Source organism: Streptopelia decaocto (assembly GCF_964273445.1).
Source record: "Streptopelia decaocto genome assembly, chromosome: 17".
NCBI classification, from domain to species: Eukaryota; Metazoa; Chordata; class Aves; order Columbiformes; family Columbidae; genus Streptopelia; species Streptopelia decaocto.
The window spans coordinates 3119307-3141880 of NC_138672.1; the positions used below are offsets into that span (position 1 = coordinate 3119307).

Consider the following 22574-nt stretch of genomic DNA (forward strand, 5'->3'; position numbering starts at 1 on the left):
TACAGGAATGACACCTTTTTGGTCTTGTAGGAGTGTTTGGAGATGCATCTCTCAATCTTAGTGTTGGTTTAAGCAAAGTGCCAGAAATGCCTCATCTTCCTTCAGAGTTTAGACTCCAGATTTTGCTCGTTGGCAACTAGAATGCATCTGCAGATGTCCTTGTAGTGACAGGACAAGTGCCAATGGTTTTAAATTGAAAGAGGGTAGATTTAAATTGCACATAAGAAATGTTTCACAATGAGGGTGGTGAAACCCTGAATAGGCTGCCCAGAAAAGCTGTGGATGCCCCATCATTGGAAGTGCTCAAGGTCAGGCTGGATGGGGCTCTGAGCAACCTGGTCTAGTGGAAGGTGTCCCTGCCCATGGCAGGGGGCTGGACTGGATGAGCTTTAAAGGTCTCTTCCAGCCCAAACCATTCTGTGCTGCTTTGTTTTGCTTACACTTGGCCTGACAATGCTCTGCCTTGCAACAGACATGGATTAAATTGCCAGAGTGCTGTCAGTCCTCCTGCCCCTGCTCTCACACCTGCCCAGGAGGACAAGCGAGCATTCATACCCTTCAGTTGTGAGGATTTGAGCAGCAGTTCAGCTTGCTGCAGTGCCACAAACAAAACAGGCACCCCAGGCGTTCTCCTGTCTCGGAGAAATGCTGCACGTGGGATGCGTGGGGGGCTGGCTGATTGCTCGTGCCCATGGAGAGGTCACTGTAATTTATACCAATATCACGATATATCATCACCATCTAAGGATATCCAGGATATCCAGCTTGAGGGAGGAGCTGCCAGATCCTGCTGTGCTCAGGCCAGTCCTGCTGCAGCCGGGACCTCAAACGGTGCAGGGGAACAGAGAGGTGAGAGACCAAAGGATGCCCCAGCAGCTCGTGGCTGGGAATAGCATTCTCTCGTCTGAATGCTGGGGTGCATGGGGGTCCGTGGACAGATCTAAGTGGTTTGGGGGGCTCTAAATCACACATGTTTTGCCTCAGTAGTTATACAAACTGATGGGCAAATACAAAAGAAGTTTCTGCAACGAGTTAGACTGATGCCGCTCTATACAATCCTGCCGCTTGGCCACAGATCTCACAAAGGACAAATTAGGATTGTTTCCCCTACCTCTGTAGCAGCTATCCTGAAAGTACGGGCCTGCAAAGGTTAAACTATGAATGGAGAAAAGCCACTTCTCCTTTGTGAGGCTGATTTTGGTTCCGTTTCCCGTTTCCACTGCTCTCTGCCAGGGATCAACCAGGAAGTGGCAGCTGCCTCGTGGGGAGGAGAACCCCGGCATTCGCTGCCGTGCTCCTGTGGTGTTGTTAGCTGGAGCAGTGCGCCCCGGTGCCGCGTGTGGGGGTTGTCCCCAAACCAGGGGGTTTTACCTGGTGTGCATACAAAGGAGCCAAATTTAGCACACAGAAATATTGTTTATTACAGAGCTGTGCAAGTCTGGATGCTGGAATGAAGCCAGCAAGCCAGCAAGAAAAGTAGCAGCCATTATATACAAAATCTTATCAGTACTCAGGGCAGTTCTAAAGAGCCAATTGGTTACATATTTGCATATTGCATTACATAATTATCTTATCGTATAACAAGCAATGTTCAGCTAAAGGACGCTTTATCCAACAGTCTTGAGATATATGCTGAAGCAAGACTCAGTTATGTGGGCACTGAATGGCTAAAGCCACAAGGTCGGTAGTGTCGGTACTTCGTTATCAGGTGTTTTGCAAATCACTCTTATCTTTGTTCTATGAGCAGACTGCCCTAAAACTGAAAGGATTTACGGATCTTTAGGTTAGCAGTTGCAGACAGGGCTTATTGTTTTAAGTGGAAATGAGAGCACGGGGAGCCCGCGGCGGAACGTTGGCGCGGCGGAACCTTCGTGCGGCGGCGCCGGTTCCGCGGGGGCGGAGAGCGGCGGGCGCGGAGCGGGGCGGCCCGGGGAGGCAGGCGGGAGCGGGCCCGGCGGGCCCGGCCAGGCCGCTATGTACGCGGGGCTGCAGGAGCTGGGGGTGGCCAACGGCGAGGACCTGAAGGAGACGCTGACCAACTGCACGGAGCCCCTGAAGGCCATCGAGCAGTTCCAGGTGGGGCGGGTCGCCGTGGAGACGCCGGGGCTGGAGGCCCGAAGTGCGGCCTGTTTGTGGGGGTTTTCCCCTTTTTGTTTTTTCACCAGTATGTACTCGGCGCTGTGAGGCTTCCCCTTGAATACTGTGTGCAGTTTTGGGCCCTCATCATAAGAAGGACATTGGGGCACTAGAGCGAGTTGAGAGAAGGGAACGGAGCTGGTGAGGGGCTGGAGCACAAGTGTGATGGAGTGGCTGAGGGACCTGGGGGGTTCAGCTGGAGAACAGGAGCTGAGGGGAGACCTTCTGATCTCTGAACTGCCTGAAAGGAGCTTGGAGCCAGGGGGGGTCGGGCTCTGCTCCCCAGGAACAAGCGCCAGGAGCAGAGGAAACGGCCTCAAGTTGCGCCAGGGGAGGTTGAGGTTGGATCTGGGGAACAATTTCTTCCCCAGAGGGCTGTGGGGCATTGAACAGGCTGCCCAGGGCAGTGCTGGAGTCACCATCCCTGGAGGGGTTTAAAAGGCATTTAGATGAGGTTCCTAGGGACATAGGTTAGTTCTACAGTTAGGTTATGGTTGGACTCAGTGATCATGAGGGTCTCTTCCAGCCAAAATGATCCTACAATTGCATGGTTCTATGTCTCTCGCAGCCCCTGCTGCCGTTTGCTGGCAGAGCCGGCTGACCCCCGGCCCTGGCCGGTGTTTCGTTGCAGACAGAAAATGGGGTGCTGCTGCCGTCGCTGCAGTCAGCCCTGCCCTTCCTGGACCTGCATGGCACCCCCCGGCTCGAGTTCCACCAGTCGGTGTTCGACGAGCTGAGGGAGAAGCTGCTGGAGAGGGTATCTGCCATTGCCTTGGAAGGGAAGGTTGAGGAGAGGTTTGTCAGCAGTCTTGGTTATTCGGAGTGAGCTGGGAATTTGGGGTGGAAATGAGTTACAGCAGAGGGGTGACTTCTGCAAAGGGGAGTTTGGTTCCTGGGGGACCAAGTTCCAGTGGCTTTGAGATGAGCCAGTTTGGTCTTCTGCTGTGACATTGTACTTAGTCTCTTGCTCTTACATGTTTTCAGATATAAGAAGCTGGAGGATCTTCTGGAGAAGAGCTTTTCCCTGGTCAAGATGCCTTCCATACAGCCTGTGGTCATGTGTGTCATGAAGCACCTGCCCAAGGTAAAACCGCTCCACCGGTTCTCTTCTATTACATCTCCATTGTAGAGTAGCCTTATTAAAAGCATCATATTGTACTTAAAGTAATTGATTCAAAACTGCTCGTAGAACTTTTGTAAGTTACTGAGTTTTGAAACATCACCCTAAATCTTAGTATCATAGGTTTAACGGAAGTCTTAAGGGTCTTACAACTGGGTTATTGTTACAGGACGGGGGAAGGCCAAAGAGGAGTCTGTGATACTGCCTCTTGTTTACTTGCGTTGTTGTGTAAATGACCAGACTGCCTGTGATTATGATTTAGAGTCTTCTGTAGTCAGTTACTTATTTCTTGGACAGTCAGGCAGGTAAAGCTGCTCTGCACTTTGGTAACTGCTCTGTTGTTTGCAGGTCCCTGAAAAGAAGCTGAAGTTAGTAATGGCCGATAAGGATTTGTATAAAGCCTGTGCGGTGGAGGTGAAGCGCCAGATTTGGCAGGATAACCAGGCTCTGTTTGGAGATGAGGTGTCTCCACTGCTGAAGCAATATATCCTGGAGAAAGAAAATATTCTCTTCAGCAATGATATTTCTGTCTTGCACAATTTCTTCAGTCCGTCTCCCAAAACAAGGCGTCAAGGAGAGGTAAGGACGAGGAAAACTCTTACAAAGTGCTGTGAATGGAATTTATCAGCTTTCAGTCAACCTCATCAAATAACAGTGTCCATGTCACCCACCCAACTTCACTACTAAGGTTGTTTGGCTAGACAAAAGTCTTTGCAAGAAGTACCAGGCTGTTTTCTCCTATATGTCTGGATGAAAGCAGCAGGAATTCTTTTAATAGTTACTCAGTGCTGGGTAATAACTGATGTTCTTAATTGTTCATGAGCTTTTAAAAAAAAGATAGCAAGGCCAATTTTTTTCCTTTATTGCTCAGTCTGGCTTTAATACCCCTCAGCTGTTCTGAAGGATGAGCATCTCTGTCAAATCACTTTGAATATCTTACATTTCTTTTCTTGGAACTTTAATTTTTTAACAGGACATAGTCCAAGAAAAGCTGCCCTTTTTTGGTAAAAAATTGAAAGGTATGTTGAAAGTTGTAGCTAAGCTGCTGTTCAGAAAAGTAGCTCTTTGAATGGAATTAGGTGAGGTGGCTGAGCTGATCCAACCCTCAGCCGCAGGCAGGGCAGGTGCTGCTCCTCCCCTCCCTCCCTGTAGCTCTGGTGATTGTCAGACCCTTCCATGAGCTGATTCAGCTCAGTAATTGCTGCAGAAAGTAGCAAATAAAAGCAGTAAATAGTTTTCCAAGACAGCTGGATCTGCTCAAAGAAGAGATCAGCTGATACTGAAGCTGTTGCAAAGAGACAGGCTGGGTCACACAGCAGGACTGCTGCTGAAAGGAACAGTGGTGTGGGTGTTAGGAGGAGCGGGTCGTTCCTCTTGGCAACTGCAAACCCTTACAGTGGTTCAGCTGTAACGTGTTGCTTTACTCAGGTGGCTTTTGCTCCAAAAGGGAAATATCAGAGCTTCTGTAAGGACCTTGCTATTGAGAATGCTAAGGACTTGTGGGGATAAACCAGTAAAAAGCTTTGATTTCAGAGAGGGCAGCATTTCTGTTACATGGGGGGTTTGGTTTGGGTCTGCTTTGCTTTCAAAAGCCCATGTAGTGTAGGTGCTGAGGTGCAGTTTACTTCAGGTTTATGCTGTGGACTTGTGGCTTAACCCCAGCCAGCAACTAAGCAGCACAAATCTGCTCGCTCACTCCCCCTGCGTGGGATGGGCGGGAGAATTGGAAGAGTAAAAGAAACTTGTGGATTGAGATAAAAACAGTTCAATAATTAAAAAAGAAATTGCAAGGGAAAAACCAACAAAGATAAAGGAAAGTAAAACCCAAGAGAGACAAGCTATGCAAATGAAAACAGTTGCTCACCACCAACCGACCGATGCCCAGCCTGTCCCTGATCAGTGGCCTCCCCACACCAGCCTCTCCCCCGGTTTTATTGCTGAGTACGATGCCGTGTGGTGTGGAATGTCCCTTTGGTCAGTTGGGCTCAGCTGTCCCCACTGTGTCCCCTCCCAAATTCTTGTGCACCCCCAATCTGCTTGCTGGTGGGTCTGTGTGAGGAGCAGAAAAGCCCTTGACTCTACAAGTGCTGCTCAACAGTGACTAAAACATCCCTGTGCCATCAGCGCTGTTTCCAGCACAGATCCAAACACAGCCCCATACAAACTACTGTGAAGAAATTTAACGCTGTCCCAGCCCAAACCAGTACAAACCTTCACCTTCGTTCTTGTGCCCATAGCCTGAAGGTAAATAGAAATACAAAAAGGCTTTCAAAGAGTGAGTTTCGTTCATATTACAATTGTAAATTGTATTCATCAATAACAGGTACTGCTTCTTACCCGTTCCACATAGCTGAACATCTTATATAATAATGCTTCAATTTCCTTTTGCAAGAGAGCGTTTTTTTTGCATTCTTTATTCTTTTGTTATGACTATGAAAGGTTTGATGAATGTCTCTTGAACAAATGCTCTTGGAAATCCTTTTCAGGAACTTACATCAATACGGATGTTTCAATCTTGATAAAGCACATAGAAGAATTGATTTACATTTTGTGTGTATGTGTGGAATAACAGTATCTCTTGGTACTGAGCGCATGTTTTTCCCACTTGGAGTGTAGGTGGTTCAAAAGCTGACCCAGATGATTGGGAAGAACGTGAAGCTCTACGATATGGTGCTGCAGTTTCTAAGAACCTTATTCCTTCGGACAAGGAATGTTCATTACTGCACGCTACGGGCAGAGCTCCTGATGTCGCTGCATGACCTGGAAATCAATGAAATCTGCACCGTTGACCCCTGTCATAAGGTATTAATCATGTGGGACGTGCAGGAGTGTTACTGGAGAATTTTCTGTTCTGCCCACTCCTGCTGCCCCGCAGGACTTCAGCCCAGAGAACTCTCTCAATGGAGACAGTTCAGACCTTGAATCCAAAAGTCATCTTACATTGCTTGGAACTTCCAGTGAACATTTCATCTTGGTTAACCAGCAGCTTGCTTTCATTCATAAGCCATAAATCATTCAAATTTGTGGTACTTGTGCAGTATTTGAAACATTGTCTAATCTGACCTATGTAGATCTGCAAAAAAATAATTAAAAATATTAGATAGCCCCAGGTTCTTAATCAAAATTGGCTTTTTTTCCTGGTGTGATTTACTCCAACTGTCAGTAAACTGCATGTGTAACATTAAATACTTTTAATCTTGAATTATAAGAAAACTAATACTAAACTATTAAAATAGTGGGGAATGGTGGATGTGGTGTTAATGTCACACCAGGACCTTGTTGCTGGCCCCTTGTCAGTGGTCAGCACCACTCTGATCTAGAACAAAGCTTTTTCTTCTGAGTAGTGCTGCTGAGTTTTAAGTGTATTCAGGTAAGAGAGAATATGTCCTAGACTGATGATGTTACCGCACATTTTTAATGTAATCTGATCAAGAGTCCCAAAATCAGTATACAAGCAGTGACAATAAAAAAAGGCAATTCTTGAACAAGTTGCAGATTGTTTTCAGCAACCTCATTTTGCCACTGCAAAATGCAGTGACTGCTGCAAAGAAGCTGCAATGAAAGCATTTCATAGAATCTAGCAACTTGTTCTTTTTTGGCAGGTGAAATGTTGGGGGAAAATATCTGTTGTTTTCTGAAAGGGGAAAACAGCCTTTAATTTTAGGTCAGATAAAACATTTCACTTAACTGTCTTTTTCCATTTTGATAATACAGCTCTTAAGCAGAAGCACCTCCACCATTAATATCCCCTGCTTTGAGGATGGGAGTGCTATTGCAGTGGCTAAAATAGCCCATATTATTGTTATTGCCAAGCCACGCTGCTGCTTTGTCAGCCTCCCACTTGTATAAATCCACACGGATCAGGTGTGCTGGACATTGATATATTTTGTACACGACTCTTCTGTGATCACCCGGGATTGTCTTTGTTGGGAGGGGAGAAGGTGGCACAAAGGTTCACTTATGTTGGTATCTCTGACCTCATTTTGGAATGTTTTTCTCTGACCAGTGGCTACCACGTCTAATTATATTAATAAAATATATTAATTTCAGGTATTTGGAGGTAATTTGAGCCTTTTTCTCTAGCATTGTGCATTTTATTGCTGGTTTACTGCATTGCTGTGGTTCATAAAGCTTTCTCCTGTTTTATACCAGTTCACTTGGTGCCTTGATGCCTGCATTCGGGAGAAGTTTGTGGACAACAAGAGAGCTCGGGAATTGCAAGGGTTTCTGGATGGAGTGAAGAAAGGACAAGAACAAGTGTTGGGGTAAGGAGCTTGGGCTGTTTATTGAGAAACTGAAAATGGGTTCCCAGCAATCACAACATCTGACAGGTATTGTAGGTGTTAGTTCTCCCCAAGAGTGAGCTCACAGCTCTTTTGTGCAGTCAAATCCTATACATCCATGAGCATTAGCGCACAAGGGCGTAGCCAGGCGTGTGCTGGTGGCACACTGCAGGAGATCTCCTGCTGGATTTCAGCGCAGAAGACCTTTAGGAATTGTTTTGGGATAACATGCTCTTTCAAGTCAAAGAAATAACATTCATGGTGTTTCTACATTCATGGTGTTTCTACAAGGCAAGAGAATGTTCATCAGGTGAACACCTGTAGGTAACAAAAGACAGAAATTCAGGTTTTAGATTATCGTAGTAAGGGTATTGCTACAGTATTTGGCCTGTGTCTCCCTCTCTCTTTAAACACAGCACGGTGTGTGCTTATAAAAATATAGTGTACGCACGCACACACTACTTCGGTGTTACATCCGATAGTTGGTAGGATTACACCAAAGAATAGTGAAACACACTGGTGTCCTACAGCTGGGTGTGGAACTGTACAGTAGGGTTGTTTGTTATTCGTGACACGTATTTGATTTTTGCTTCTCAGGGACTTATCAATGATCTTGTGTGATCCCTTCGCCATTAACACCTTGGCCTTGAGTACCATCCGGCACCTGCAAGACCTGGTTGGGCAGGACACCTTACCCAGGGTGAGTGTCGCAGCTTGTGCACCTGATCCGAGCTGTCGTCTTAACTCAATAGCATTTATCAACAAAGGGCTGGCGCTGCAGGAGAAGTACGGTTCAGTTCTCAAATGCATGTCTGAATTGAAATAAGGGAAACGCGATACTCCTTGTCCATGTGTAGCATATGCGTCAGGGCTCTGCAGGAGCGCTGTTTAGAGGGGGGCATTTGGGAGCTCTCCAAATTGACAATGAATCCTTTGCGTGGCTCATTCTATCCTAACAGCTATGCATATATAGAATCAAATGTACAATACGTGCCTCCCCGCTTTGGCCTTCCATCAGTTTACCTAACAGCAGCAGCCTTTTCTCCCTGTCAGGGTACAAGCAGTGGGTTAGTTGACACTGTTCTGGTATGTTGGCTGCAATATAACACAGTTCCTGCAAGTAGTGACTGCAGGAAGTGCTTAAATGTTAAAGGAGGGGATGGCCTTACAGGTGTCTGAACAGTGTGAGGCATTTGCTGTTTTTATCCCTGAGCTGTTAAATTTTGTTGTTGGATTGAATAACTTCCTCATGACACTGTAAGACTGAAAGTTATTTTGGTTTCAGGACAGAATATAAACAAAAAAACATTGTCGTTCTTACGCATGCTTTCTCTTTCTTCTACCGAGATGATTTGTCCTGTCACATTATATTTCAGTGTACTAATTTGGCTGGACATGTTTAAAAATTATGTAGTTATTACATTGGCTGCATACTTTTTGGTGCATTATAAAACGTTACAAAAAAACCACAAACTGCCAGGTGTGTCTGTTATTTGATTTCCATTTGAGCAATCAGTTGTCAATTAAATCATAGAAGGGAGTGCCTTTAGCAGTCCTTGATAAAGCTGCTAATCCAGGAGACTTTTGAATATAAACCACTACTTTCAAATAAATATCTGTATGTGCAACTTGGGGAAGATCAAAATAGCTGTTTTTCTCCTCCCATTAAAATTCGAGGAAAGCCCGGATCTGCTGCTGCTCCTTAGGATGCTGTCGTTGGGACAGGGGGCCTGGGACATGATCGACAGTCAAGTCTTCAAGGAACCAAAAATGGTGAGCCATGGTGATGTTTGGAATTTAACACATTTAATTTAAACAAATTGAGACTTGTTTATTATTTGATTGTGTCCCTGATTTAACATTCATTCTGCATAGCTGTTATCATAGCTTAGAAAATACATGTAAGTGGGCACAGAGCAGCAGCTCACGTGGACCTGCTGTGAGCTTTGTTTACCTGCGTTTTGATTTACATGAATGCCTGGCCCCTACTGTTTTAAAATCAGACTGTACCTCTATTCAATTCTGCACTGGTTACTCATTGTTCCTTCTACACAACTGGCGAGTTTGTAAAACATCTTGTATGTGGAAAACAGGATTTCAGAGGCTGCGCCGAAACTCTGGCAGCAGTGTAGCAGCTTTTCATTGACATGAAGAATGTTCTTCCCTTCTGGCTCTGTTGTAGCAATTTTGTGTAGTGCCACATTCAGCTACAGCCTGTCGACACTTTGGAAATATTTTGCCCAGTGTTACAGGCGGCCCTGGCGCAGTGTGGGAGCAGATCTGCTTGGGGACGGCAGGAGGATTAACCATAGTGCTGCACAGCGGGACTGTTTCTCGATAAATTTGCCATTTCTGTGCTGAACTACAAAGCAGCAAACGTCTACCTAGGGGGATATTTGAAGTGTCCAAAATACATATTACTGGCTGATTGCGCTTTTAAATTTACTACAGGAAAGGTGTGCGTTAATACTCAGATTGTAACAGTGATGGTGATTGAAACTCCAAGCATAGCACTGTGATTGGACTTGCAGAGGTGCTCTCATGCGTCTCTTAGAAGGAATCTGTGAACATTTTTCCTAAAGGGAATCTCCAAATCTGTATTTTACATCTGATTTATTTGTGTTTGCCACAAGCTGTGACCTCCCCCTCTGTGAATCTGGTACAACACAGGCTGATCAGCCTGGTGCGAGGAGATGCTCTTTGTTGCTATTCTAGCTATTCATTGATCCCTGTCACTTTAGGGAATGAACAAAATGATTTGTAATTACTTGATATGATTTGTAATTATTGATAAAAGCAGTTTGGTACCATCCTTAACATGCAGTGCTTGCAGCAGTATTAGGAAAGGTCTCTCAGAAATGCTACATAATTGTCAAAAACAACAATTAGAGCAGGTGTATTTCTGTAGATGAGGTAAAATACAGTTTTCCTAATTACCAGTGGGAGATGTGGAAGTGAATTATTCAAGGAATTTTGACTGGAACTGGATATCTAAGAGCTTATTTTTCTGAGTCTAGGATGTGGCTCGTAATGTTGCCTCTCTATTTGTTACGGCACTCAAAGACCATTAGGTGGCATGAACTGATTGGTGAAAATGTCGTTCTGTTCCCTCTGTTCTTCTGTCCCTCAAGGAAGCTGAGCTGATCACAAAGTTCTTGCCCATGCTCATGTCCTTTGTGGTGGATGACCACACGTTCAACGTGGATCAGAAACTGCCCTCGGAGGAGAAGGGCCCAATTCCCTACCCCAGCACCATTCCTGAAGCTTTCACCAAGTACGTACCCTGCCTTCCCGACTTTGTACATGTGGTCTTGTTACCAAAACTAAACATCAGGGAGCCAGCAAAAAATACTGTATGTGGTAAGGTGAAAGCTTTGTTGAGGCAAGATTTAGTCTCAGTTAATCAAGCCTTAACTTTTCCTTTAGCAGAAGAGGTTTGCACCATCATTCCTCTGATAAAATTTATCTGCATAAAATAATATTTCTTGTAATGACCATTCTTTTGGCAGATTGAACATGAAAGTATTTGGTATTACTGCTTTCAAAAGGCTGCTTGTGTAGCTTCCCACACAGTGAGTGATGTTTCGACTGCCCGTGCTGGTTCTGAAGAGTGCTATTGTAAATTGTCAAATTGGCATTTTTATCACACAGACACTCATTTTCTGTTGATAACCTCTCACTCCAGGGATGTCAAAAAGAGAAAGAAAAGCTCTGTGTGCTCTGTTGTAATCAGATCTTGCACTGATTTCCAGGACAATTTTTATCTGTATGCCAGAATCTGGAGTACCATGTCCCAGTAGTTGTATTCTCCTCTATGACAGCGTAGATATTTGACCTTTGGGAAACTAAACCAAAACACTGTTGGACTTTGTATCGTTTTTGAGTATTTGGGCTTCTTCTAAAACCCATTTCGAGTAGCACTTTTATCATTAATACTGTTACACATGTTCACAATCAAATCCAAGTGTTTGATTGTGAGACAGCATGATGTTTGCTGAGTGGTAATTTTTTCTGAATCACGGTGGTGAATATCTGCTCAGTCACTGAGTAGCTGCTTCTGCCTTAACAGATTCTTGCAGGAGAACAGAATAGCGTGTGAGATTGGGCTGTATTACGTCCTTCACATCACTAAGCAGAGGAACAAGAATGCTTTCCTTAGGCTCCTGCCAGCACTGGGTAAGTTTTTTTGTCTCGTCTTCTAGGCCTGTTTGCCTTGTACTGGACACCCAGGAGGCAAGTAAAGCTGGAGTGAAAGTCATTTCAGAGTCAAAGACATCATGTTCTGCCTTTGGCTCTTCTAAGGCCCTGCAGAAGTGTGCGGTTTTGTCTGCAGTTAGGATACTTTTCTCCTGATCCGAGAACTTAGGGATAGTGGCTGAAGGTCAGTAGTTCTTAGATCAAAGGCTGTATTAACAGTGAGATTAGTTGAGAACTGTTGGGAATGAATCTGAAGGATAAAAGAGCAGGTGGCTTAATTCTGCCACTGCTCATGGCAATTGCAGATGGACAGAAATTCTTGGGGCTTGGCTTTGTGCGGGGAAAAAACAAAACAGGACCAAACACAGCCTTAAATCCTTCCCTGGGATGACCTTCTTTGCTGACTTCTCTGGGGCGAGTTGCATGGGAGCTCTGAAGCAATCTCAGGAACTGCAGCTCCTGCAGTGGCAGGGCAGTTCACTTCCCACTCCCCGACCCCAGCTCTGCTGTTCTGTGAACCCTTTGCTGAACTGTCAGCTCATTCACACAGGTGAGTTTTCCACTGGTGAGTGACTTGTGTCTGCTCACTGCAGGGTCTGAGGAGTGCAAGGAGGTGGATGTGGAGGATAGTTGGGGACTTTATGATTTGGGCAGCAGCAAGCTACTCTGCGACATGGGCTTTCTACATTTTCTTCTCTCTGCTCCTAATTATTTGTGTCTGAAAGATCAAAACTCCCTGCCAGGGCTACCTATTTTAAAAAGAAATCTCACTTCAAAGTTTTCGTCAGGAACATCTGCTGCAGATTCAGGTTTTGGCACATCCTTGTCAGTCTCAGTCTCTTTCCTTTTCATGTTGTACAGTTGAGACGTTCAGTGACTTGGCCTTCAGTGATATTTTTCTGCATCTGCTTACTGGTAATCTCACGCTGCTGGGTGATGAATTTGCACTTGAGGAGTTCTGCACCAGTCTCTTTGATGGCTTCTTTCTCACTGCCTGCTCAAGGTAAATCTGATTTTCCTCAGGGGAAGTAAATTTACAGGATACCTGAGAGAATAGGTTATACTGCTTTGAATTATGTTTTAATAGTTCAGCAAACTCTTCACATATGCTGGAAATATGAGCCTGATGCCATTTTTCTTTAAGGAAAGGCTTATATTTTGTGTTCAAGTTTTTATCAGCAGGATTATTAAGTGTTGATTATGAATTATTACCTAAACTGTAATTCATTATTCATAAGTTAGAGCTGCAAAACACAATATCCTTTGTGCTTTGCAGTAGCTCTGAATATGAAGAATTAACTTCAGTTCTTTGCAGTATCAGCTGCACACAGAAAATCTGGTTGTGGCTGTTAATTGTGTTCAGTCAGTGTGGTCCAGCTGGTGGCCTGCAGACCAGATCTGACCTCCAGCCGCTTCCCCAGAAGTGCCCAGAGCTTCCGTTGAGGCGCAGCAGCGTGTGCTGCTCCTGCCACCACTTCCTCCGTGTGCAGAGGGACCAATGTCCTGCATGTGCGTGTGGTGGGTCCAACAGAGACACCAGCTGCTGCCAAGTGCTTGAAATCTCCCTCGCCTTCTTCACGGTTGCTACAGTTAGTCCAGTCCTCTTGAATAATTACATGAATTACTTGAAAGTCTCAGGCAGGGTTAGCACTTTGTAGCATGCAGACTACAGTTCTCAGGCAGTATGGGAAATTGTATCAAAGCTGCCAACCTATGGGTATGTGAATTATTCTGGTACTGTTGCTGTAGCTTTCTTGTTCTCAAGATGCTATTTGTTTGTATCGGTTACTCTGCTGTAAAATTGCTTTTTGCAGAAAGGAGAGTGTACACAGACATGTGCTGAGACTGCTGCTTCATCTGCATCACAAAGTGGCGCCTGCCAAATTAGAGTCTCTCCAGAAGGCTTTGGAACCCACCAAGCAGGTAAGAGGGGGAGCATGAGAAAGGGAAAATTAATTGCAAACGAAAGCAGCTGCCTTTCCCAATGTTGCTTAATAGAACATGAGCTCTGCTTTCCAGTGTACCAACTTGTGTCATAATGACCGTGTAACTTCCTCTCTGTGTGCTGGTTTCTGTTAAAACACACAGGGTAGTTGCACACTTAGTGTTCCAGCGAGTAGCAACTAGAATGAAGTGTGACTTCTCTGTTTCTCCCCTCCCCAATTCTCACTCTGCAGAGCGGGGAAGCTGTGAAGGAGCTTTATAACCAGCTCACTGAGAAACTGGAGCTTCGCAAGCCGAGTCCAGCTGAAGCCACTGAGACTCCCTCCATGGAGCTGACCTTGCCCACTGTGCCCACGCCAGCCTCCCGCTGAGCTGTGTCGGTAGTGCAAGAGTGAGACAGGAGAACAACCCACCTCGTGCTCTGCAGCGTGAGGGCACTTTATTGCCTTTCAAGCATAAAAAAAAAGCCACCGAAGCTCTTTCAGGAAACACTGCAGTTCACCCAGCTCACTGGCTGTTGCTGGTTAGAAAACTCTGTATGCAGTGCGTTGCAAAGGTTTACTTTTCTTAAAGATAGTTGAGCGTTTTCTTGTAGATCCATTTAAAATCTGACTGTACATTTTGTTTTCAAAAAGAAAATGCATATTTTTAAGTTTGGCATCTTGTCTTTTAAACTCTAAGAACTGGGCGATGAGTGTTTTACTCTAATACGGTTGAGCAAGTAGTAGGAACTGAAGACTAACCGTAGCTTGCTTTGGCTGTTAGCTAGCTCCTCTGGGTCTTTGGAGAAGATGCTCAGCAGAAGGAAATCTCAGAGGTGATAAATTCCACTGATTAATGTTTGAGATTCTGGCTCTTTTGGTACATGGTAAGATGTACTGCGTTAGTCAGAGATGTCACTAGAGCAAGAAGCAGTCAAATGCCATCCTTTCAGCTAGGTTTTTAAAGAAGGCCAGAAATTGCATCATTCTCTCCCCACTTTTCCCCAGATGAGTAGTTTGAAATGAGTCCTGGAGCCAGTGAAAAAAACCAAGACGAGTATATTCCCCAATGGCAATAGGGTTTGAATGTAGCTGGAGTGAAATTCTGTCTTTGAAAAAACAGCCTGTTCTTCATGGCTCATTTGTGTTGCTGTCTGTACTGTTACAGTTAATTCCTGTTCTGCTTTTATTGCTGCCTCAGCAAAAGCCTCAGGTAGGATGTGTGGGAAGATGGACATGGGAGGAGGATGAGCTGGGTGAGTTCAGAGCTGCCTTGACGATGATTTCAGCAGGTAGAATACGCCTGAAGAGAATCTTGCCAGTCCCCTATAAGCAGGAAGCTGCCTACATGAATAATTCAGAATTGCAGAAGAATTTGGGTAGGAAGGCACCTCTGAGGGTCTGTGTTCCACCCCTGACACAGAGCAGGACCAGCTTAGGTGAGGTTCTCAAGAGCAGGACTTTTTCTTTTCCTTTTTTTGAGGTTCACAAGGTTTCTCATGTGCCATTTCTCCAGCTGGCTGAGGGGATCCCTTGGACTGCAGCCCTGCCCAGGGTATCGGCTGTGCCCACAGCTTGGTATCATTTACAGACTCGCTGAGGGTGTGTTCTGTCTTCAGGTTGTAAATTGAGGCATTAAGCAATTTCAGCCCTATTAATGACCCCTGAGGAACGCCCTGAGTAACGAGCTGCTAGCTGGACTTTGTGCTGTTGACCACGATGCTCTGAGCCTGGTGTCCCAGCAGTAAAACGGTTTGGCCGTGTGGATTCTCCAGACCGTTGTGTCAAAAGCCATTTACAGTCAAGGGGAGCTCCCCGCTGCTCTCCCCCCAGCCACGCATCTCTTTGTAGAAGGTTCTCAGGTTTGTCGGACACAGTTAACCCTTGGAATTTGCCCATCCGTGCTGGCCATGCCGTGTTGCTTCCTTGTCTGTCCTGTTTCCAGAGGTGATTTTTATTTTTCCCCATCACCTCTTGTTTCCTGGGACTTGAGCAATCCGGTGCCAAGTCACGCTCATGAGACTTTTCCATTTCCTGAAGCCGTGTCCAAGAAAAAGAAACAGATGCTGGTGGAAATCCCTCCCCGGAGCTGCCAACTCCCTCTTTGCGTGGTTTGCTGCTTCCTGTTGAGCTCTCAAATGCTGCATGAGTGCTGCCTCTCTTCATTGCCTTGGTGCTTTATTTCTCCTTTTATGCGAAGACTGGTCTGTATCTCATGGGAGACCTGGGAGGGCGCGTCAGGTTTGTGTGTGACAGGGCACTGTCCTCTCATCCACCTCGTGCACCTTGTCTCACTCCAGCTCTCGGCGTCTGCGTTGCCTTTGGCCACTTCTCAGCCCTTCTGGCATCGAACTTGTTGGGGCTTGTTGGAAACAGGAACCGGGTATAACAATCAGGTCTTTCTTGCAAAGTTTTGTTTAAACTGTCATGGTAACTTACACAAAATAACATCCCACGCTGCTGACGAACCTTTCGCAATGAACCTACTCAGACCCTTGCTCTACATGGACTTGAAGGTTAGTTTAGGTTTGTTTTGGGGATTCTCTCCATCACTAAAGGTTTCCCTTGCACCATGTGCTGACTTGGTTCTCTCCTGCGGCACAAACTTCTTTTAATCCAGACTGACTGTGATTTACTACTTATTAGAAAAACCTCTTGTGTTTTAGCCTGTACCCAGGGCACTGAGATACATGTTGGTGATTTTAAGTTTTTAGATCCACAAAGAAATCGAATCCCAGAGCACAAAGTGTCTGTGACCAGTGCTGGTGGCTGCTTCAGCTGAGGAGGGGAGATTGGGGGGGGAGTGGGAGTAGCTGCTGCTCTGTGCTCTCCTGGCCTGGCTGCTGCACAAAGATGGGATAAGAAGGAGACAGTTTTCAGAACACGCTGTTTTAGTAGTGAACATCTTGGTGTGTTTCCATTCTTTGAGATGAGAATGGATTCATTCCAGTGCCAGAAACCACAGACTCGTGTGTGTAACCTCTGCACAGGCTGCGGCAGGAGGCGTCTGCAGCTGCATGTGGGACACATTTTGGTTGGAAATCCAGTCCAGCTGTTAACACCACCAAGTCCACCACTACCCCATGTCCTGAGAACCTCATGTCCATCTGTCCAACCCTCCAGGTATGGAGACTCCAGCACTGCCCTGGGCAGCCTGTTCCAATGCCCCACAGCCCTTTGGGGAAGAAATTGTTCCCCACATCCAACCTCAACCTCCCCTGGCGCAACTCGAGGCCGTTTCCTCTGCTCCTGGCGCTTGTTCCTGGGGAGCAGAGCCCGACCCCCCCTGGCTCCAAGCTCCTTTCAGGCAGTTCAGAGATCAGAAGGTCTCCCCTCAGCTCCTGTTCTCCAGCTGAACCCCCCAGGTCCCTCAGCCGCTCCCATCACACTTGTGCTCCAGACCCTCACCAGCTCCATTCCCTCCTCTCCACTCACTCCAGTACTGGATGGTGCTGTCCTGCAGCACAACTACCAGGTGAGGTACAGCTGGACTGTGTAAGAAAATCATTGTGTTTTTAAACATGTTTTCAGTAGCGCCTCCGTGCTGGGTAACTCATCCCAGCTGAGATGCTGTGCAGCAACAGGCGTGCGCTGCTGGGGGTGCACACTAGAGGGTAGTGCACACTAGAGGGTAGTGCCCCCCGCCTGCCCAAACACAAATCTTGGCACGGCACGGAGCTGGAATCACTCTCTATGCCACAGTTTGTCTTTACAACGGGGGTGTGATACCTGTGATACAAAAAAAAAGTGTGCTCTCTCCAAACGTGAGTGGGAAGTGGATTTTTACAATGAACTCTAATTAGCTCGGGCAATCTGGGCTTCTCTGTGTGCTTTTCCTGAGAGATCAGAGAAACTAATAGCCCTGAGAGGTTCTTCAGGCTTTTTTGATGGTTAACATTTAACTAAAATTCTATGTCGAGCTGTGAAACAAATAATTCGAATTGAGCTACGTTAGGAGATGGGTAGAGCACTGTAACTGCTGTTGTTGGGATAAGCAGCCGGTTACTGAGGCCTGTGCTAGCAGGAGAACCAGGTCTTATATAAAATTACTGAAAAAGAAATTATTATAGTGAAATACATTTTACTGCCAAACGACCTGATACCCAAAGCATTCCCAGCATCACTTCAAAACACAGACAGATTCCACTTGACGTACTGATTTGATGCAGGATGGCTCCTTGTGGACCAAATTAAAAGGAGACCAAAGAAAGACCACAGCAGAAAGAAAACGAAGATCCCCTGGATACCCATCAGCTGTTGTGAGTCCTCTCTATTTTGCCAGAATGGTTTGGTTTTTAGGTGATTCCTGGTGTTCTCTCTGTATTCTGGAGCACAGGTCCCAGCAGGGCAGGTCCGTTCTACTGGGATGGATGAACCGGTCACTGCTGCCAGCTGGGATAGCCCTGCGCAGTGGAAATGGTGCTTTACAGTCACCTCCACTGCCTTAAACTTGGTTATAACACTTGCGTCCATCATGGTTTTAACCTGAAATGCTAGAAGCAAATCTTGATTCCCGGTTGTTCTTCTAATTTCATGTCTTGACGTGCTGTGCTGCCTCAAGTAAAGCTCGAGGGAGCAGGGCATCAGGCATCAGCTTACCAGTGACTGTCCCTCCTTCCCTTCCCAACAGGACTCTGGTGGGTTCCTGCGGAGATCTCAATAACTTCAGCAGGCACAGGAGAGCAGAGAAGCAGCCGTGGTGTTTTCACATGCCCTGCCCTTTGCTCCCTGCTCTGCTGCACCTGGTCATCTCCGGGCAATGGCAGGAGGACGCTGGTCCTGAGGGCTTCCCTGGGAAGGGACAGAGATGGTCAGTCCCATAGAAAAGCACCTTCCTGACCTTTCTCCTCACTACTGGAATGCCTGGAGACCCACCAAATCATTCTTGCTATGATTTCGAAGGTTGGCAGTGTGTGCTGAAAGCAGTTAGATGTGTTTTCTTGTCCTGGTGAGATTTTTGCTGTGAAAAAGTGCAAAACCAAGTGGCAGGGACTAGTTCCCAATGTGCACCTTTGTCTGGTGTGAGTGGGAGGTCAAACCAGGGTATGATGTGACCATCACCCTGGTTGTCCTGTGCTGTGGGGGGGTCCTGGCCATCCTGCCTCTGTCTATTATTCAGCAAGTCTGATCCTGCTTCCCTGGAGCTCCCTGGGGCTGGGTGACACCTCCATCTTTGCTTTAATGCTCTTTTTTTGGGGGGGGGGGGGAAAGAGCATCACTTGCAGATACACAGCCTTCCACAGACCAGCACCAGCTCGCTGACCTGGTGTGTCAGCTCAGATGTGCCTGACCCTGGAAAATCTTCCCTGAAGGAAGACACCGGTGTGGTTCTTGCTGATGCTGTGGCGACACCTACCCAGGTCCTGCTTGGCTGGAACGTGCTCAAAAACAACACAAGCATTTTGCCTTAAATCAGAAGGTATTTTAGTAGTTCCCCGCTACTTAGTCACCTGATCTCCCACTGAAATCCATCCAATTTAGGCATTTAAACTCTGGCCTCTTGACAAGGGGCTATGTGAGTCCACTCATCACCTTCAGGAGAACTCTCAGATACTTAAACATTTTATCTCACACCTCCTGTGCTCTGAAGCAGTGGGAGGACAACAATGAACCTGGGGAGCCTGGCAGGTAGGGTATACCTACTGTTACAACACAGTATTCAGAAGGTTTTATTTTGAAAAACCCTTTGGTTGTGCTGTGGCCTTTGTGGGATCATGAGGAGTGCAGTGAGAAGCTCCATTGCACTGATTTTGACCCATGAGAGGAAGTCTCTTGTTCATTTTCCACCAATTCAACCTAAATTGGGAAAGAATGGCCATGAGATGGTCCTCCTGGAGAGCACTGCTTGCCAGCTTCTGGTTTCCAACCCATTGACACTATTTCCCAAACAGTCCCACAAAACCCACAGCTGGGACCCTTGTAAGGACGGCTCTGTTAGGCTGTGACTTACAGGACAATAAGAGGTGGGGACCCAGCAGCTGGAAGGCATTGCCATGCCTCTTCACAAGTCTGAATGCGCAGAAACTTCTGCTTGTTGGCAGAACACCCTGTTCTCCTCCATGGATCCATTGCAGAAGTGGTTGGGGACAAAGGGTGGTGATGCAGATGGCTGGAGGGAAGATGGATGTTTCAAAGGGGCGTCTAACGATGTCTGGAGTGGATGCTGCACAGCACAAAACTGAATGATCGCTCTCCAAGATACTTTTGTGGCAGAGTTGCTGTATGGTTCAGGGTTTGCAGTCGCCTCTAGGTTAATTCTAATGAGTTGTGCAGGGTGGGAGCCTTGGTGTGTAAGCAGGGATCCCCCTTATCCAGCTTCCTTGGGACGAACGTCTTGCTTTGACGCTGAGGGAGTTACATCTAGCCTAGAAAATGAAGTGACGCGAAAAATGAAAATTAAATTCATTTTTCAGAATAGTTCGGCCGTTTGAAGATGGAGATCAACAGACTTTGCCTGTAGGTCTATATAAAGGTACTTTGAGCTGCTCTAAGTGTTATTTTAGATCTCTGTAGGCTGGGGTTGTGTCCAAGGGAGGTGGCGTTTGGCAGTGACCAGGGCTGTGTGGGGCAGGAGCTGTGGCACAGCCTGTGCCGAGCACTCCGAGTCTCTCCCAGAAGCAGAGACTGAACAGCACAGGGCGATTTAGAGAGTTTCTGGCCTTTATTGCAATGTTGATGGATGACACACAGATGCTGCTTTATGTTTTTCTTTTGTACAGCAGTAAGACGCCTGTCCTGGCACACAAATGCCGTTATTAATACAGCTGTCTCCCTGGAGAGAGGTCTTGATGGAGCAGCTTCTCAGGAGGAGTAAGTATTGCTGCAATTACCTTTGCAGCTCTCACGGGTCCCACTGCGACCACAGCGCTCTCTGCATTCTCCAGCTTTTCTCACCTTTATTTCCCCTTCAGGCTGTTATGTCAGTAAGGGCTGAGCCCAGCACGGCTTGTGGAAGGGTCCAAGCTCCATCCCCATAGCCCTGAGCCCACAGACGTGCTCTGGGCATCCTTTGCCAGCACTCTTGCTCCACCAGAGCCAGGCTCAGTGATAAAAACAAGGGGCAAGTCAGCTTCTCAGAGCTTCAGGTGTGTGTAAAACAGGGATTAAGGGCAGCTCCACCCAAGTTCAGGTCAATCCCGGTGTTGAGGACACGGTGTCAGCTCTGTGGTTGCTCCAGACCTTGCTATTCGTGATCTCTGCATTTACTGCTCTTTCCCAGGTCCTCTCATCTCTACTTCTTGCCCTGGGGCATTTCTTGCCATCATCTTCAGCTCTATCATCTCCTCTGCTGCTGCCTCCTCTCCCTTACCCATCCCAGCAGAGATCTCTCCCATTGCGGTGAGGACAGATGCTTTAACCCTTTCCTGCAGCTGGGTTGATGGGGGACTCTGGCACACGGTGCTTTCATGGCCGGGGTAGCAGGACATCCAGCCGTGCCCCACATTGGCTGACATGGGGCCGTGTGTGCTCACACCCCAGCTCTTGCATTTACAGCTTGGTGGCCTCTGCCTGGGGGCAATGCACAGCTCGGCTCGGGGCATTTAGGAGCCTGGGGCTCACACACCTTGTGAACAATCTGTACGTGCCTATTGTCAGTCCTGTGTGCTGGGAATTCACTTAAAAAGCACCTCTAGTTTTGTGCTGGGTTTATATGTCAGTCCCTAATAATAAGATGTCTCTGGCAGGAGACACTAATCATAGAGTCACAGAATCATTTTGATTGGAAGAGACCTTCTGGATCATTGAGTCCAACCATAACCCACCCCTGTCCCTGCCCCATGTCCTAAGAACCTCATGTCTGTCTGTCCAACCCTCCAGGGATGGTGACTCCAGCACTGCCCTGGGCAGCCTGTTCCAATGCCCCACAGCCCTTTGCGGAAGAAATTGTTCCCCACATCCAACCTCAACCTCCCCTGGTGCAACTTGAGGCCGTTTCCTCTCATCCTAAAAGGGAATTTTCTCTCTTGCTGGGGAATCAGATCTTAAACCTGGCTAATACCACCCTCTGTGGTGCAAGAGGGACCAGCAGTGACCAGAGGAGCATCCACTGGCATGAAGAGACCACACTAAAGATAACAAGGTCAGTCCAGCTGGAAGGATAATTTCACAGAAAGCAACTAAACCTTCTGCATGGGTGGGGGTTGACCTGTGGGACCTGCAAGGGGAGTTTGGTGAGAAGGACAAAGCTGAACAACTGGATGCAGTGAAACCAGCTGCTTTTTTTGTGCAAAACAATTGCACAAGGGGCAAAGGTGGCTCATCTGGGCTGCTGTGAGGCCGTCACTGCTGCTTCTGATCAGTAAAAGAGAGGAAAAGCATCAATATCAGACCGCAGCTTCTATATCTGCCTGTGCTGAAGGCAGCAGCCCAGGAGTGAGTGTTGGTGTCTTTCTCGCCTCCTCCAGGTTCTGTGAATGTCAGTTCTCTAAGGCAAAGACATACACAAAAGAATTCTTTTAAGCAGCTGTCCCGCTTGAGTCGGACTGAACTCTTGCTGGTTTCTGTGCTGTTGTCATAGAAAAAAAGTCCAGAACTCAGGAGACTACTATTATTATTAGTTTTTAATATGATTTTTTCCCTCAGACTAGCATCAGTTTCCTGTGCCAGAGCTCTGTTGGCTGATTAGGGTTAACAGAAGTAAAAAGTAGTGAAATGTTTATAAAATCTTAGTGATGAGTCATTAGCAATCTGATACAAAGCAATCTGGTGATTGAGAGTATAAGTTTCATATTACCACTTTTTCAACCACACTTATAGGTAGAAGCAATTAAAAATTTGATAAAGTATGTCTCAGAGCTTCTGTTCTTTGTCTTTTATTAACTGCTGGTTTGTATGAGGCTGTGGAAGGTGCTGACAGATTCTACAGTACCTGTTTTTCTTTTTAACTCTGAAAATCCATTTTCCTGTGAAGGC

At 46.6% G+C, this 22574-nt stretch overlaps 1 protein-coding gene across 3 annotated transcripts; it reads left to right on the top strand.

Annotated features, from left to right (window-relative positions):
• The first annotated feature begins 1902 nt into the window (after window positions 1–1902).
• NELFB (negative elongation factor complex member B) lies at window positions 1903–14337 on the top strand. Of its 3 annotated transcripts, none has more exons than XM_082067427.1 (13): window positions 1903–2076; window positions 2768–2931; window positions 3121–3220; window positions 3605–3835; window positions 5873–6058; window positions 7409–7521; window positions 8137–8239; window positions 9217–9312; window positions 10671–10813; window positions 11609–11715; window positions 12598–12739; window positions 13551–13659; window positions 13914–14337. In XM_082067427.1, the coding sequence occupies exons 1-13, from the start codon at window positions 1975–1977 to the stop codon at window positions 14049–14051; spliced, it is 1734 nt and encodes a 577-aa protein (XP_081923553.1). In that variant the 5' UTR covers window positions 1903–1974; the 3' UTR covers window positions 14052–14337. The 3 variants fall into 3 exon arrangements, with proteins under 3 accessions (XP_081923553.1, XP_081923555.1, XP_081923554.1); XM_082067428.1 differs by having other exon boundaries at window positions 1955–2076; window positions 2705–2931; XM_082067429.1 differs by lacking the exon at window positions 2768–2931 and having other exon boundaries at window positions 1951–2076.
• Window positions 14338–22574: the final 8237 nt, after the last annotated feature.

What these genes read in the sequence shown, in the direction of transcription:
- NELFB (XM_082067427.1), top strand. Translation starts at nt 1,975, where the DNA reads ATGTACGCGGGGCTGCAGGAGCTGGGGGTGGCCAACGGCGAGGACCTG. An exon ending in AGGCCATCGAGCAGTTCCAG is followed by an intron (nt 2,077 to 2,767) that starts GTGGGGCGGGTC and finishes GTTTCGTTGCAG; the next exon opens with ACAGAAAATGGGGTGCTGCT. An exon ending in TAGGCTCCTGCCAGCACTGG is followed by an intron (nt 11,716 to 12,597) that starts GTAAGTTTTTTT and finishes CATGTTGTACAG; the next exon opens with TTGAGACGTTCAGTGACTTG.